The sequence below is a fragment of the Leptonychotes weddellii genome, chromosome 12 (assembly GCF_054177405.1).
Source record: "Leptonychotes weddellii isolate Sample4059 chromosome 12, ASM5417740v2, whole genome shotgun sequence".
Classification (NCBI taxonomy): Eukaryota; Metazoa; Chordata; class Mammalia; order Carnivora; family Phocidae; genus Leptonychotes; species Leptonychotes weddellii.
In genome coordinates, this window is record NC_138380.1 from 44,200,687 (window position 1) to 44,217,752 (window position 17,066).

A 17,066-nucleotide genomic window follows, 5' to 3' on the forward strand; every position below is an offset into this window, starting at 1 on the left:
TGAATGGGTGCAGAATTTAATTCATGTTATAATTTTAGCAGAGATGGGAGGGGGCGCTCACCTACCTTTGCTATACCAGAGGATTTTTAAACACATTTTCCCATCAGGGGCAAACCCTTAGCCGGCGGCCAGTGCTGTTCCTCCTTTTGCCGCTGTTGCCCTATGTGTGATACTGGCAATGATGATCAGTTGCCTACCTATGAACAAGCCACCTCTAGGAGGAGAGTGGTGGACACCAGTCTCTGAGGGGTTTCCACCTCTCCCCAAGAAAATTCAGGGGCAAACGAATACACGCCTTCCCAAGCCAGGCCAAAACTGGCATAAAGTGCATTTTATCCGGTGTGAACGGGTGCCAGGGATTTCTGGAAGCACTGCAACTGTGCTGAAACTTATTAACCCTCCCCCTACAACACGCACTTGTAAAACGAAATTAAATCACGCTGAAAATAGCAATTTTCCCAGGAATCATTAATCACCTCATACAATAAATACTTCTTTGTAATTCAACAGCAATTCTGAAAGGCATTCTCTGGGAAAAGTCTGTGGAGAAGCGAGGGATCTTCTTGCAAATAATATGGTCTCGGGCAAAGATGCAGAATCTTGGCTGTCTGCTCAAAAAATGCCTAGACTCTTGGTGGAAATTGAGTGTCGAGCTGCAAAACCTCAAATGGCAGATTATCATCATGTAAGGTAAATTCTTGTATTTCTTCTCTGTAGGGAAGGAGGGTATAGGGGCATTCATTAGCTTCCTACTGGAGGCAGTTATATGGGGATGAAAGGGATAACTTTCTTTCACTTACTCTTATAGTCTATCCAGGAAAGGAAGAGAAAGGATCGAAAGATTGTTTTTCTGATTTACCAGGAGAAAATGGCATTTTTGTCCAAACTGTCTTGATTATGAAGGTATCGGTAAGTTTTGCAAAGCCAAAATTATCCAAAATGACCCAAACAATTATATCATTTCTTTACAGTGTTTTGCCTGTTTTAGATTTGCTCTGTAAGGGAGCTTGTTATAACAGCTTAGAAAATCCCACTTTGGGCTTTAAAATCAGGCATTGTCTTCCCTTTGCTAGGGCAACCATAAGAGTTCACCCAGAGGACAAATTTTCTATCTCATTAATTGTTTTTTTTTTTTTTTTAAAGCGAACCCTAGTGGCCCCTCAAACCCTTGACCTTTAAAGACAGTATTTTGTGTAAGCTCTATAATTCTACCAAAATGACCCTTACACATGCTCTCCTCTTCTTTTTCTCTTTCTCCCTCCTTCCCTCTAACACATACTCCCTTGCTTTAGTCACAGAGCCAAGCTGTGCATGACTCTGGAGATAAAAGTTTTTCAACATCTGAAATCAACTTAAATCGGATAGGAGACACTTTAATGGTCACAGTTTGAATTAAGTACTTAACACTCTCCCCCCTGAAGAAAAATGGCACTTTGCAGGCTCTCTTTCCTAGTTTTGCTGAAATCTACGATATACCCGGTGTTTTATTACAGCGGGAATTCAACTGTGACAGGCATAGTAGAGTACTTAATACCCAGGATGGAGCTCATGGGAAGATTACCTAGACATATAGGGAGTGGGCCCTCTGCACAGCATCTCTAACTCTATACCCAGCTATACCCGGGTGCCCACATTCCCCCCACCTCTCAGCTTCCTCCCCATGGGGTGGGGATCACCATCTCTACTCTGTCTCCTTGCTCTCCTAAGCATCCAAACTGTGCTGCTCTTCTCACCACTGCCTTCTCTCCAGCAGTTTCAACATAGAAACTGATCAAGGACTCTTTAGAATGAAAGGAAAGAAAGACCCCAAAGAATCAACGAAGCAAACAGAAACCTGGGGCTTCCCATCTGAATGGATGGGACTTCTGTGCAAGCAGTGGGGCTGTTGGTCTGCATCCCTAGCCTGGGTCGTGTATTGAAGAACATAGGCTCACCCTTCCCAAGGGCTGTTCCTGTTGCTCCTTCTCTGTATTGTACACCATGGGCCCAAGAATAACTCTGCTTCCTCTCTCAAAAGGCTATGGGCTGGGAAAAATAGGAGGAAGAAAGGATGTGGGTTCTAACTTCTTGATAGCATCAGGGAGGCTGCTGGGGCTGTTATGAAACATTCTAGCCTGAACCTTCTGTCTTGGAATTCTGGCTCTCTTCTTCTCAAGGCCCCAAACTGATGGAGTAACTCCCCCCACCCACTCAGGCCAGCTCCCCTCTCTCTGGACTTGATTTCTGGGGTTAAAAGAGTTCCCTGTTTGAAAGAATGTCTGAAAGATTTGGAGGCCATTTTGGTTCAGTCTTCTCAGTTTACCCATGAGGAAACTAACTAAGGCAGCTCAAAGTCCCCCCCATGTTCATGTTGATGAATGTGTAGGTTGGATAGAGCCTTTGGTCTCACCTTGGAGAGGGGTAAGTGCACAACCATCTTTCCTCTGCGGAAGCCTATTCTGCCTGGAATGGACGTGGGCATCTGGGCTTACGCTTGACATGGATGGCCACAGGTGTGCCGCGGACAGGGAAGAAGGCTGGGTTCTTGCCTGATGCACCGGCAAAGCGCCCCAGGAGATTATGTAACCAAAGCGCCTTAGCCAAGACGCTGAGACAAGTGGGCTCTCCTCTGGGCTCAGGAGGGAATAGACGCCATGGTGCCTGGGAGAGGGGTGGGCACCCCACTGTCCACAATGCTTACAGTTCCAGAATGACTACTTCTACTCTGCTGGCCCTGGGATTTTCATGGCAGTCGCTGGCCTCGGAGTTGAGCAAGGAGCAAGGGGTTTGCTTCCGGGGGCCTGGGAACTAAAAGAGCCAAACAAGGACGGTGGTTGCTGCAGATAAAGGTGTTAGCGCCAGTTCGAGGGAGATATTGAAATTGTAATCTTTTGAGGTCACGTGACTCATTAAATAATTAATGCGGATCGTCAGGAATGGATCGGAGTCGTCAGGGCCTCACTAGGAATGAATCTCTCAGAAGTGAGACCCCCCAACTTCCTATTTGATTTTTAAAAAACACACTCCCTCAGATTTATCTCCAAAGGCTTTTAACTCCTTCAGGGGGGCTGAAGAGAGCCCTTCGGCGGGGAGGACCGGAGCTGGCGGGCCCACGCTGGGTCTTGGGGCTTTTTCTTCAGGGTTTCTGCAAGTCCGGGGAGCGCGCCGTGTCCGGGGAAACGTGAGTTTGGGCTGGGTTTTCTACGGTCACATCCTGGCGTTAGTGATGAAGTGGGACGGATGCGCAGACAGTTGGTAATGTTCTGATTCACACTGGGGAAGGCTGCAGAGATACCACAGGACCCGCGCGCGGCTTTGTTCAATTTTCCCGGTGTTCATAAATCACCCGCGCCGGGCGAGCGAGGGAGCAAGCGAGCGCCAAAAACGCCGAGAGAGAGGCCACGCGGCGGCGGCGGTGGCCATTGCAGAGGGAGAGACCTGGGCAACATCTCTTTGTGACTCATTAGTCTGAACGATTTATGGGGAACAGCAACCATGAATATTTGACTTGGGGATAAGGAAATAGCAACAACAATAATAACCATAATAATTACAATACTCCTAAGCGTCGTTGGGGGCCGGGGAGGGGGTGACGGATGGTGGCATAGCGGATCTTTCTGGAGCGAAGTTGAATAGCACCGAGAAGGGTAGCTAAGCCCCACCTTGCTCAGAGTCACTCCAGGAGCTCCAAGGCCGGGGGCACTCCCTTTGGGGATAAAGAGGGCGAGTTTGAACAAGAGAAAGGGGACTCTGAACATGGACTCTGAGTCCCAAGTGCCTGATGGAGGGGTGGGGGCTGCAGGTCGAGGTGGTGGCAGAGGGCAACTAGTTGCTGGTTTGTGGCCACTTGTTCAATGTGCTGGGGGACCCTGAAGCCTGAGGGTCAGGGGGCTTGTCAGCTATTTGGTAGCCTCTCAGGCTCTCAGCGGGATTGCATGGGCTGGAGACAGACTTGGAGGACTGGTTTGGGGCAGGCTGGCGTGTGGGGAGGCTACCCAGGCTTGGGTGAAAGGGTAGTGGGGGATAGGGTTGTGGGAGCAACCTGCCCAACAGAGTCCCAGCCAGCGGAGAACTTCTCCAAGCCCGAGTTCAGCACGGAGGATGATACTTTCCTCCCTTCCCCAACGTCTTCTCTCCATCCCCGGAAAGTTGACTGACCATTTGCTAGAGAGCAAGAGGGGATTGCAAATATCTTGAGGGATGAGTTGGCAGCGGAAATAGGGCATCGGTTGGCTTGTCGCTGCTGCGTAAGGCCAGGCTGGATAGGGCCCCCAGACCGGGTGTTGTCCGATGTCTGCATCCTTGCCATTTCCCCCCTATTTCCAACAGCCAAGGTTGGCCTGTTCTGAGGGACCGGGCGCTGCGGTAGTCCCGCCGAACCACTGCGACCGAGAAGTGGCGCACCCAGGGCTTGAATGAACCAGAAGACAAAACCTCTCAAGACTGCCCCCCTGGCCCAAGGACTGAGCCGGGGTCTAATTTCGCGCCACACAGAAATGAACACTATTAGTGAGGTTTCAAGAGAGTCGGTGATTGAATGCTCCCAGACAGGGCTTCCCTTTGTTAGCGAAAGAAAATAAAGCGTGCATTCACATTCTCCAAGTTGAGGTGCGTGAGGAGCTCTCAGAGCAGAGCTGGCCCCAATGGCAAAGCGTCCCCCACCTTCCCATCTTCCTCCGCCTGTCCGTTTTCTTCCCCTGACCCCCTTCCCTCACCGCACCCCCCCGTAAAAAGAAAGAGGAGAATGTGGTGCGGAGATGGAGTATGTATTTATTTTACAAAAATAAATCACCATCTTCGGGCCATTCTTAGACTGGACCCTTACAAGCAACGAGTGCGCCTCATGGACAAGTGCCCTGGCGACTCCTCCGCGGCCGCGTCACCCCGGGGGCCACCCCGGTGCCCGCGCCGGCCGCACTTCCAACTCCGGCTCTCCAACTCCCTTCCTTCGCAGCCACCGTTTACGCTCTGCTGTTTATTTGTCCGCAGAGCGCCAGGACACCGGAAAAGGCGATTCCCTGAGTGCCAGGGGTCGGAGACAATCACCGGATCAGTCTTCAAGATCTTTCGAGGTAAGCGCGGCGCTAACTCCTCACTCCGCCGGGCTTTGCACGGGCCTTTGGAGGGAGTTTACTCCTCCAGGGAGCTGCAGCGCTCTGAAAGAGGTTCTGGTCAATATTTAACTTCGAAGGCATTTTGGAGCTGGGTTCCCTTTAGCTGCACTCCCTGCGAATGCGGGGCTTCAGGCAGACAAAGAGTCGGCCCCGAGAGCCGCCCGGAAAGCCGCCTGGCGTTGTGCAGGAGGGGCGCTTGCCCAACCAAAGATGTGTGTGCGTGGGGGTGGGGGATGTCAACGGGGTGTGTTTCTTTCTTCGGGTAAGCTCCAAACAGACCACTACACCGAGCAGCGGGGCGGAGGCAAGTAGAGGCCACGGGCGCGGCGGCCGCTGCGTGGGCCGCTCGCCTTGTCGACTGTTTGCAGCGCCTGCGGAGACTTGTGAGTTCGGGAATGGTCGTCAGGCACGGATCTGCGTGGAGGAAACTTGTCTCGACGCCTTGCAGTTTCTCCTATCCTTCTGCCTTTCCTTGGCAAGAGGGAAGTTACTGCCTTTCAAATGTGTAGACCGTCGCAGGCAACGGGTCTTCCCCGTTCCTTGAGCCGGGCTGATCCTCCGTTCTTCCAACAGGAAAAGCACGGGTCTTCCAGGTCTCTGCGTTTTCTTTTCCTACGGGAAACAAGAGAAAACTCTTTCAAATTCTTTTCAAGTTCTGGCTTAATTTGTTCTCTTAGTTTGGGGATGCAGGGGGGTAATTACTGTGGTTTATTACCTTGTAAAAGATCCATAAATTTCGTGCCTATTTGGGGGAGGGGCTGCTGGAATAGCTTTCAGAATGTTGGTAGGAAGGAATGGGTTTGCTTTGTTCTTTCAGGAGTTATTTATTTTAAAAAAGTTTTCTGAGTTTTTGTTTTGTGTTCCCTAGGCCTCTGTCTTCCCCCAAATTTGCTCCCCAAATAGATATCAGGTTGTTAATTAATTGCAACATGCTATTCAGCAACACTCTAAGGCTTATATGGTGTTCTGGACACAATTATTATTTTATCAGATGGAAAGTAAACAGGGTAATAGTAAAGCTAGGTTACTTTCTCAGCGACTGTATGACCATTTATATCAAGTATAGGTGGAGTATTTCAGGAATTTGCAACTCAGGGTGTAGGTAAGATTTGCATCTCTGTGCACAACAGAACCATTGCATGTATACATAGTTGCAGGAGTTTTAGACCATGTGTATAAAATGATATACACATCCATATGTATCCAGAGAATTTGGAGCCCATTTGTACTGCAGCTGCACCCACCGGAAATATCTCATGTTAAATAATGATCTATAATCTCCACCAAAAAAAAAAAAAAAAAAAGGTGGGCTAAGTGGGTCTTACCTGATGCTAAGTAGCAAAACCACTACAGTTAACTAAAGGGAGAAAAATGTTAAGTGTATTTTTGACAGAGAAATCAGATTGCAGTGTTTGAATACAGATATATCTAATCTGCCAACAGCCTTGCAAATATTGACTAAAGCTCTGTATCCTTGCTCACCTGCTCCTTCCAAGACAACTTTCCACCTATTTTGGCTCTGGTGAAGTGGATCCAGGGCATGTGTACCCAGCACTGGTCAGGTTGGGGCCTGGAGGAGTAAGTGGAAAGGGATTGGTTCCCCAGCCTGGGCCTACATACTTGAGCATCTAAAGTCTTGTTCTCTGGAAGGGAACTTTAAAAGGCCCATAGCCTTACTCAAGGAGAGTGGATTTCAGAGTGGTGAGGGAGGACTCTCAGCTGCTGGTTCCCTGGTGGCCTGCCCAGACCAAGGTCTCTCTTAGGGAAGCCGTTTTCACCTCAAAAGTTAAATTTCCTTTGACTTCCTCGGATTTTTTCCCTTCACATCCCACCAAATCACCCCACTCCAACCCAAGTCGTTAATGTTAATTGTTAAACAGTGGTTGGAGCATTAACTGAGCTGTTAATAGCGTCATGGAGGCTCCTGGCTAGAGCTGAGATGCTGCCGTTGGGCCTTGCTGGCGTTAAGGCATTTCTCTGAAGCAGTACCAAATACTTCTGCCATTGATTTATGGCCTCAGTTTCGATTTGCTCCAGACTATTCTGAGAGTTCTGAAGGGGGCCCCTTCTCATCTTTGAGTTGAAGTCTCTGCAGAAACTTTGGTTGGAGGAGAGGGTAGTTTGCCAGCAATTTGGCAATACTTCCAGGTCCTTTTCTAGGCTATCAGGAGAGTTCAGTGTGAAATATTTGGCACTGGTGGGGTGGGAGGCTGTGCATAAGGGGAGCAGAGGACAATGTATTAGTGGTCTGAATCCTTGGGGGACTGGAGAGTGCTTTTTGGGTACCAGCTTTTGGTCCTATCTCCCACCCCCATACCTAAGAGAAGCAGGTTTTCACTTTGGGTTCTCACTTTCCAGCTTGTGGCTTAGGTCAGAGTTGGGACAGTTCACAGAGAGGTTCTCTCCCAGCTCTACCACAGACAGAACTTTGTTGGAATACTGCCACCAGGATAGGCCAGGGCTCACTTCCAAGGGATTAGGTCTTCTCCTCTTTTATTGCCCTTCTGATTTGGACACCCCCTTGACCAGGCCCCCTTACTGAGGGCCTGACATTCTCACCAGGTCCCTGCAGGGGAGGAGGGGAGGGGCGGAATCATGCTCAGCCTCCTGCAGCTGCTATAAGTGAGTCCTCACACTTAGAGAGGCCTAGCCAGCTAGCTGAAGATCCACTCTAAAGAAAGGAAAGAATAAGGCATGAGGATCTCACCACTTCCAAGAGCACTCCCAAAGTTTGGAAACTAAGACCTGAAAAGAGGAACTTTTTAGGCAGCCCGTGAGAGGGTGAAGTGTTAAAATCAGTGGACAATGTCACCAAGCAGATCTCAGGAGTAGAACATGGGGCTTATTTGTTTCAGCCAGGTTCATCCAGAGCAGAGTTGGTCCAGTTCATTTTCTGCTGGCGGACAGACTTGTCTTAGGGGTGGGTGGACAGACCCATGTGCAAGGAAGGTCCCAGGTTATCTTGTAGGTTAATTCAAGTGATGCCAGTAAAGGTTGGTTGTATATATCTATATACACATATATAGATATATACACACATATATATCTTTTTTCTCTTGCAGAGTCAAGTAGGTCATTTCACCTTATATTTTCCATTGTTAGAAGCCTGCAATTTCATGTATCACTCCCGCTATGCACTGAGGAAATGCACCAGTGTAGGTTTAGCCAGGGCACTGGGTCCCTCCATATTTTGCAAAACCCTGACCCACCACTCTAGAGCTAAGCATCTCTTTCCTAGAGGGCTCCCATTGAACAAAATCAACTGGACTTGGGGAGGTGCTTTAGCCTTTTGTCAGGTAATTTGGGGCCTTTTAGGTTTCTCCATTGGTGTGGTGTATGGTGTGGGTGTTAGCAAACTCCATACAATGGCAGGCCATGAGGGGGTCCACCAACTAAGCCAGTCATTACTGGGTTTTCTTCTGGAAACAAGGCCTGGGCTTTGCCTTTTGATGCACTGGCTAGTGGGCCAGAGGAGACTAGAGTACTTGGGTGTGCAGGCTTCAGCTTGTCTGTGAGTGGAAGACTATAGAAAGTTACATGAACTCTAAGAATGGGGATAGCATTGCCGTTCCCTTCTGTTTGGATCATTTGTAAAGAAATGTAAGTGGAGATAAGTGGCCTAGTGTGGCACATGTTGAGGGGGGATGCCCCAATTGTCCTACTGCCCTAGATGGAAACTCTTCCCCACTGCTGACCAAGGTTCCCCACTTCCCCTCCCCCAAAGCTGAATGTTCTGCTTGGAAACCTAGTCCCTTCAGTGATTCCCTATTTCAAATAAAAGGATTTAAGTTGACGTATGACCACGTGAGCACATAATACAGCGCATTATTGTGGCATTTGGAGCGGAGACCCGGGCGGGCTTCGCCTGTGATTACGTTTTCTAGATTCTCTACAGAGCGAGAGCTTTTTTCCCCCACCCCCACGCACCCACCTCCTCCTTCTCCTTCCCCTTCTCCGGAGAGCGCTCTCCTAGCGGGTTGCAGTTTTCAGCGCTCATGGAGCGGTTCTGGGCGAGCTAGCCGATGGGACTCGAGGCCACACCAGGAGGATGGAATTTATTTTAAGGTATTTCCGCTGATTGTTCATATCTAGAGTGAGTTATGGCTGTGAGAGACAAAGGTCAGGCGAGGAGACCCTGGTTCACCGACAGGACCCTCAGCCCCTCTTCCTTTGTTTCTCTCGTAGAACCGAAACCGTTTGAAAGATCCCCAGTAGCGCCTCAGATGGAGTTGAATTCCCTGGAAAGTGTTGGGGGGTATAAAGGGAAGGGCACTTGGGGGCGACTAGGTAAGCCCGGTAGCCTCCAGCGCTCAGGCGGCTTTGTCCACTGCAGCGGGTTTGAGTCCCAGGAGCTGAGCCCCAGGCGGAGGGAGGGTCCCGAAGTGCTGGCTCAGGCCGAGGTGGCCCGCGCGGCGCTCGCTCGGCAAGACTGCCTGGAGGGGGTGGGGGCTGGCTGGATGGGAAGGGGAATCGCTCGGGTTGGTCGCGTTTGCGGGCGGCCGGGGATGGAGAGGTAGGGCTGACCTGGGCAGCTGGAGCAGCTGGGAGAGGGAAATCAGTGCATGTGCAGATGCGCTGCCATTTTATTGATGATGCTTCGGGCCACTTTGTTCAGTGCTGGGTTGTAGGACGCGCTTTCCCACACTCGGGACCAAAGGTGCCAGACCCGGAGGACACGCCATTGTTTCCTCATCACCCTCTCTACCCGGGTAGGGGTGAAGAAGATCAGCTCAGACTTAGGAGACGCTTAGGGTGGGGGTAAGCGTGCCGGACGCTCAGAAGCTCTGTTAGTCTAAATTTCAGAGAGAAGGAGGGAGCCAGACCTGGGTTTGGGCTTCGTATTGTGCATGGCCTGGACACCCCATTGTAACACACCCAGCGGGCTTGCAGAGTTTTAAGGACTGGCTAGTGCGCCCTGGGCTAGAGAGAATTCCAGAGGCAGAGTCCGCAGAAAGCAGAGGCAGACATGTCTCGGGCTTCAGACCTCAGAAACAATGCTGTAGCCAGGATAGAGGCAGATGAGAGTTAAACTGTGCTTCCAGATTACTGGGAAAGCCCGCGGTAATTGCACTTTGGAGACCCAGCGCTCCTGGGAAGGATGAAAACTCCCTGAAAAGGTGAAGGAAACTTCGCTTTCCTCTGCTCTTGGAGATCTTGGAGTGGAAGAAAGGGGTGCCTACAAGGAGTCAGGAATCAGATTTGCCCGTGACTTAAAAAAAAAAAAAATCTTATTTCTTTCCGTACTTGGAAAAAAAAAAATCAAATCAAGCTTCTCCTACTTGAGTGGGATTTACATCCCCAGAACGGAAGGGCTGCTTCTACCCTCCCCCGCTGCCGGCCTCCGCACTAACCGTGTTTAACTGAGGCCGTTTCAAGTGCTCTAAAACACCCCTTGGAAATAAAATGTAAGCTTTAATTGCTGTTCAATTACTTGTCAGCATTTCATATGATTTATGACCCAGTTCTGGCGCATTTTTGACCCAGTTAAAGACTCATAAATAATATAGTTTCATTAGAAAGAATGAGAGAGGGAATAGAGGTTTGTTAAAAGCATCTTTTTATTGTCACTTCAGTGCCAGCAAGCAGAATAAATATCTAGGGATGGACTCTCAAACTGGTTCTGTATAAAAGTGTGCACAGTGAGAAGAAACCAATAGTCCAGTTTATAGAGCGCCAGTTGGTTTTTCCTTCATGGAAAGAGCTGAAGGCATTCCGTTATAGCTAAACTATAGCTATAGCTATTTTAAAAAGGCTTTTACCCTCAAAATGCCAGCCTCACCCTCGCAGGCAAGTGTATGTCCTCATTAATTTTCCTCCCCATTCCCGGATTCCGATGCCTCTTTTTGCCTCACCTTTCTCCCTGGCTGCACAGACAGCCTCAGATCGACCCCAGGCCCTCCCAGGCATGTTCTCAAGGAAGCCCCTGTCGAGGGTAGAGAGGCACAAACACACCTTCGCTCTTCCAGATATTTTCGTAGTGCCGAAAAAATGTTTCCTTCTAGTCCCCATGAGTAAGACATCAGGCAGCACAGGGACTGGAGGGGGCTGGTTTGGAGGAGCCAAGGGGTCCTCTCCACAAAGAAAACCTCAGTGGTTTTGGCTGAGCAGGGTGAATGGCTGCGGGATCTGCCTAGAAAGGGCACCACAGAGGCAGCGGTGGGTAATTTCTGGCAGTGGAAATCGACAGGCGGTATTTTTCTCTTAGAAAACAAGAACAAATAAAAAACCTTCAGCAATCATAAATTATTATTTTTAATCACCTCGCCTGTCATGCTCCAAAAGTTAGTCCTGTGGATTTCAGCAGAGAGGCCCAAACCCCGGAGGTCTACATGCCAGGGCGGCAGACCCTAGACTTGAGGTCAGAGCCCCGTTTCTGCCTGCTGCAGCCAGCCACCCAGAAGCCACCTAATCTGGGACCGGCAGAGACCCTGTCCGGACCTCCGGCGCCAGCTTTCCCTCGGCTCCCGGGGCTCCTCGGGTCCAGTCCCAGCATTTTGCCCCGCACGGTCTTGGCGCCGTTGAAAAGGTATGCGCCCCAGATGCCCCAGCCCTCACCTCGGCGCCCTCGGCCCTCTTGGCCCAGGAGGTCCCCTCCCCTAGCAGGTTCTCACGGAAAGCTGGCCTTCCCTGCAGCTGGCTTAGCGAGAAGGCGGTGAGAGTCGTGTCAGCAGTTTGGAGGAGAAAGTGCGGGTTGATTATTGACCCACGCCTTCTTTCTTCAAATGCCACATCCGACCCGGCCGGTCTGAAGAGAAAATGCAGCCGAGCGGATTTTTGCGGCGGCTCTCACCTCCTACGCCGCCCGGCTCCCCCTTTCAAGTTGCGCTGCTGCAATATGCCATAAGGAGCAAGTGTTTGCTGTTTTGTGCTCTGTTTACAGCTTTGGGGCGCCGAGTCATAAATCTTGCCCAGCCATAAATGACAAAAACCATTGGTATGCATGAGGCCACCCTGGCCAGGAGTGCTTTTTGATTTCTCCCCTTTCCCTTGGCTTTGTTTTTGCTCTAAGGTGACACTTTGGCTCCCTGACAGTTTAAACATACTACTTATATTTTTAACACCTTCCTTTGAGAAGGACTGGCCGTTGACACCTTGGAATTGCACGAAAGCTCCGTTTCTCTCTTTGCCACACACATACCCTTGCAGAGTTCACTTCTGAATCTGGAGAGTTGAGGGAAGCATTAGAAGGGAGGAAGACCACACTCCTTCAAGTTGTGGCAATACTACCGGGCACACTCGGGCCTTTCCTCTGCTTAGCGTCCCTGCATACCACTAATTAGCGGGGAAAACATAGACATCGTTGGCGTTGGGGTCAGAGTTTTATCTGTCGTTCTCTGTGAGTGAGCTGCCTGTCTGTACTGGGAAGTGGGCACCAGAAAGCTGGAGACCCAGGTTTCTAGGCACTCTAGTGTGTACCTGAGCCCAGAGCATCCCATTTCACTGCCTGGACTTTGTCCATTTCCCCCAGGCTCCTTCCCTCCTGGCTGCCAGGATTTTAAGGGTTTCTGCCTAAAAATATAACCAAAGACAGCCCAGTTGGATCTTGGGGAGGTCTCTTGAGAAAGGAAGCCCTACCTCTGCCCCCGAAAGATTGGCTTTGAGGTTCTCAGACTGGGGGTGACAGATGTGATAAAGTGTCCAAAGTCTGGGGAACTCTCCTCCTGGTTCTCTTTCCCCTTGCATCCCAACTGGAAGTGTCCAGGGCAGAGGTTACATGGTTTCTCAAATGGATTCCTAAGAAATAGAGCCCGGCTAGAGAGCCCCTTTGTGAGAGCCGTTTGTCCTCATTAACATAATTTTCCTGGACTTTAGTGACGCCGAGAAGCGAGGAGAGGGAGGGCGGTGGGGGTTGGGGGGAGGCTGCCCTCCTCCCGCCGCCGCCGCCGCCGAGTTCCCCCTCTCGCTCCTGTCCCTCCCCTCGCCTCAGCCCCATCCCCCACGCCGCCCCACGCTTCCCCAGCCGCCTCGGCCTCCCCTCCCGCCCGCCCCCAGCACCCCCCACCGCACCCCCCGACCAGACGCTGCTCCGCGTGTAATATTCATAAGAAACATACCCAAGTCGGTGCCACTAGCCCAGGCAGAGCCCTGCGCCGCGCGAGCGCTTATCTCCGGGCCGCGGCTGCTGCCCTCGGGAAGGGCAGGGGGCGGGGGTGTGGGGGAGGGGTGGGTGGGTGGGGTGGGTGGGAGGGGGGGTCCAAGCCGCCCCAGTCCGCCCTGGGCGAGCCGTGCCGGAGCAGCGAAGCCACCACGCTCTGCGCCGCGGCGTCCGGGCCTTGGGGTCTCCCTCCCGCCCGCCGTCTCGGCTGATGCTGAGGGTCGGTGCCCATCCCGCGCCTAGGGGAGCCGGCCGGGCGGCCGAGCCGGGCCAGGGGCCGGAGCCCGAGCCCGAGCCCGAGCCCGAGCCTGCGCTCGCGGCGCTCGTCAGAAGTTAAGGTAAGCAGGGCCACAACCGGCCGCTCTCAGCGCTGAATGGCGGAGTTTACGTCTCGGTGATTTATGGCTGCAGACTTAAATCTCGGTTCAAGAAGAGTTCACAAGCCGGAGCTTCCTTCCCGGCAGTGACTGATACCCTTACACTTCGAGTTCAGGCCGCTTTCCCATCCCCGCCCCCACCTCTTCCCTCTCCCCTAGCCCAGCCCCAACTTTTCTGGGTTGGGGAGGGTGGGAGGGGTGGGCAAGGGGACACGGGGGCTCTTACCCGATATTCCCGCTTAAACTCGGGGTGAGGGCAGGCTGAGGAAGGGGCGGGAGTGGGAATAGGGAGCGGTGTCTGAAGGAAGGAGGTTGAATTTGGGCAGATCTTCCAGAAAGACAATAGGGCTTGCTTTCTGCACTCAATTTAGCCTCCTCAACTCTCTTTGAGCTCTTGCACCTGGGGGTTATTGTCCAGAAACATCTTTGCGGAGGAATCTCCTCCCAACCCCAAGCCCTTGCTTGGCTTGGCGGGGGGAGGGGGGTGGTGCAAAGCAAGTTTCCAGACTGGCAGATCTCCAACTTCTTTACTAGGTTGCAAACTTTGCGGGCTGGGGTGGGGGCGGGAGGGGGGAAATGTGTGGGCCCCACTGTGGTTGTCTGCTGACCTCAAACAATAGGAAGGACTTTGGTGGGATCTCCGAGGTGAATTCATATTTTAAGTTTATGGGGGCTGTTGTATGCTCTTTGGTTTTTCATGGTATTTTTGTTATTTGCAAGACATGAAAAGACTTAAGTAGCAGGCCAATATAGCTTGTGATAATGGATTAGCAAGTCGCTTGAAATGTTGCACGTTCAAAATCACCTTAATTTTGTTGTATCTAATACCTTGCTGTTCAAGTGTCTGGAGTAATATTCTTAACCTGACATTTTACACAAGCCTAGTATCTTAAAAATTTATAATGGCAGACATTAACACTGCCAAATGTAATAGGACCTATTTTCAGTGAAAGAACAGGAAACTGAGACATTCAATTGCTATTCAGTTTTAAATTTTATTTTATTCTTCGTTTATTTTCGATCATGGTATCTGTAGCTTCCTATCTATTTCCAAAATAGAAACAATACTCCAGGGCTCAAGATCACGCATAGTAACTTCAGATAATGGAAGCTGTAATTTTTAATTGAGGTTCTGGAAAATTAATTGTGCTTGTTTTCCAGATGTTGGTCAGATTGTTGGTTTAATAATGAAATCCAAAGAAGCCCATTATTAAAAAAATTATAATCATCATTGGTGGATGGTGTTTTCTAGTTAACAAAGTGTCTGCTATTCCTAGAGAACTTGAATGACTCCAGGACTCAAATATACATAGTTGGGGCATGAACTAAACCATTTTCTTCAGGAATTTGTCATTGTATTTTTTTCTTAAATAGACTGTCATCCTGTGTGTGTGTGTGTGTGTGTGTGTGTGTGTATGAACTCACATGGAACTTTTCTCAGCTGAGAACCAGAGATTGACCATGCAAAGGTTGAAAGCAAAAATAAAACATAGATTTGACTTCTGCAAACTGCTTTCTAAGTAATAAATTTTAAAAAGGGGTTGAGAAGGCTTTCATTGCTTTTAAGATTTCCAGGGTTGACCTTTACTTGGTGTTTCTGAAGCAGGTAAATAGGCCAAGTAACAAATATCAACAACAACAGCACACAAAGATCAGGGAACTCTGAACTCTGGCAGGATTTTATGGCTTGTGCTTCCATCCCTCGTCCGGAGCCAAATGACCCCCATACATCAAATTACATAGCAGTTTCTAAGACAGAACCTATTATCGTTAAGTTGGAAGGAGAGTTCAAGCCGTGGTCATGGAGATGAACGCTGGTTTTTCAGGTTCCTGGTGGGTTGTTTTTTTCTCTAATCCATCATGTTTTAACAGGTAGAATTTGATAGTTGCCCTGAATAGCAGCACCTCGGAAAGTCCAAGGCAGGAGGGTCTGGGGACCTTTTGTAACAGGGGAAAAGAGGTGGGAGTGGCTTGCTGGGTCATGCCTGAGAAATAAGGAGAGGAAAGGAGTAAAGAACTGTCCAGGATTTGAGTTTGACTTGCTGGAGCGAAGTGTTGTTGGTCCCTTCCCACACAGGATGTTTCTTCTTAAGTTTTTTTCTCTCCCCTTCTTGGCCACAAGGGGCTCATTTGGAAGAGGTAGGTCATATCCCAGCACAAGGGTAGATTAACTGCCTAACAAGCTCAGCTTCTCAAATCCATCCGGGGTAGAGTAGGGCAATTGCCTGAAAATTTTTTGTGCATACCTCTGTTGGGTGCTGGAAGATCCAAGACGGGGCTGGATGGGAAGTCACCCCGCGTCAGGGCTCTTTTGCCAAATATCAGCCCTAAATGGAGGATTGGAGAATAAATTGGCAACCTGCGCTCCCCTTTGCCCCCTTGCCCCTTCCCCAAGATCCTCAGAGGCCGGGAGTCGCGGGTCTCGCTGGACGAGGCCAAAGAACGGAGATGAAGGGACAACCCCAGTTTCTCCTTCCCTGGAAACGAAGGATCCCAGCCCTGTTTTCTTTCTAGCCCATCAGCCTTTCTTCTTTTGGACTCCAGCTTTGGAGACCCGGCTTCCAGCCCTCGCTTACTCTTCTCCTCTCTCCCCGGAAAACCCCCAACTCCAGACGCAAGTTAAGCAAATATTTGTAGCTGCCAGTAAATTCCAGCGGCTTTTTATAGCGCGGCTCTCTGCGCCCGGGGCCAAGTCGTGCTGCTAAATATTGCTGACCACTTTTTCTTTTATGGCTTTCATGTCACTTAGCTATTGAGAGTAAGATGGATTTGCGCGGAGCCCTCACCGCGCTGCGATTCTCGCCCCCCAGGTCTGCGCGGGGCGGCCATTGGCGGCGGAGCGTCACGTGACCGCGGGGGCGTGCCAATGTGCGCCCTCACGGGTGTCAAGCCCCTGTCAGAGTGTGCGATCAAGATTGTGAAACAACGCGATGCAAAAAGCGACCTACTACGACAGCTCCGCGATCTACGGTGGCTACCCCTACCAGGCAGCCAACGGGTTCGCTTATAATGCCAGTCAGCAGCCGTACCCGGCCTCCGCCGCACTGGGCGCTGATGGCGAGTACCACCGACCCGCCTGTTCACTCCAGTCGCCTGCCAGCGCCGGGGGCCACCCCAAGGCGCACGAGCTGAGCGAGGCGTGTCTGCGCACCCTAAGCGGCCCGCCCAGCCAGCCTCCAGGCCTGGGCGAGCCACCCCTGGCCCCGCCGCCCCAGGCCGCGCCCCCAGCTCCACAGCAGCCTCAACCCCCGCCGCAGCCCCCAGCACCCGCTCCTGCCGCACCCCCTCCCCCCTCTTCAGTTTCCCCACCTCAGAATGCCAGCAGCAACCCCACCCCCGCCAGCGCAGCCAAGAGCCCCCTACTCAACTCACCCACCGTGGCCAAACAAATCTTCCCCTGGATGAAAGAGTCTCGGCAAAACACAAAGCAGAAAACCAGCGGCTCCAGCTCAGGTAAAGCAGTGCCTTCTGGAGGAGGGTCCTCTGGCCTGGCTCCCCCCC

At 51.1% G+C, this 17,066-nt stretch overlaps 2 protein-coding genes across 4 annotated transcripts in view; both read left to right on the top strand.

The window, feature by feature from the left end:
• The window catches only part of HOXA3 (homeobox A3), a 32,701-nt gene that overhangs the window by 12,707 nt on the left and 2,928 nt on the right, over positions 1–17,066 (top strand). The window contains exons 2-3 of one of the 3 annotated variants that reach the window (XM_081800362.1): positions 4,969–5,051; positions 16,376–17,018. In XM_081800362.1, the coding sequence (XP_081656488.1) occupies positions 16,496–17,018 (523 nt within the window). In that variant the 5' untranslated portion in view covers positions 4,969–5,051; positions 16,376–16,495. Of the gene's footprint in view, positions 1–4,968; positions 5,052–8,126; positions 9,159–13,411; positions 13,527–16,375; positions 17,019–17,066 lie in introns of those variants that run through there. The other 2 variants (XM_081800363.1, XM_031027854.2) reach the window with 2 other exon arrangements.
• Positions 4,981–17,066, top strand: part of HOXA2 (homeobox A2) — a 22,698-nt gene continuing 10,612 nt past the window's right edge. The window contains exon 1 of the mRNA XM_006731527.3: positions 4,981–5,051. The gene's annotated coding sequence lies outside the window, so the exon portion shown is untranslated. The remainder of the gene's footprint in view (positions 5,052–17,066) is intronic.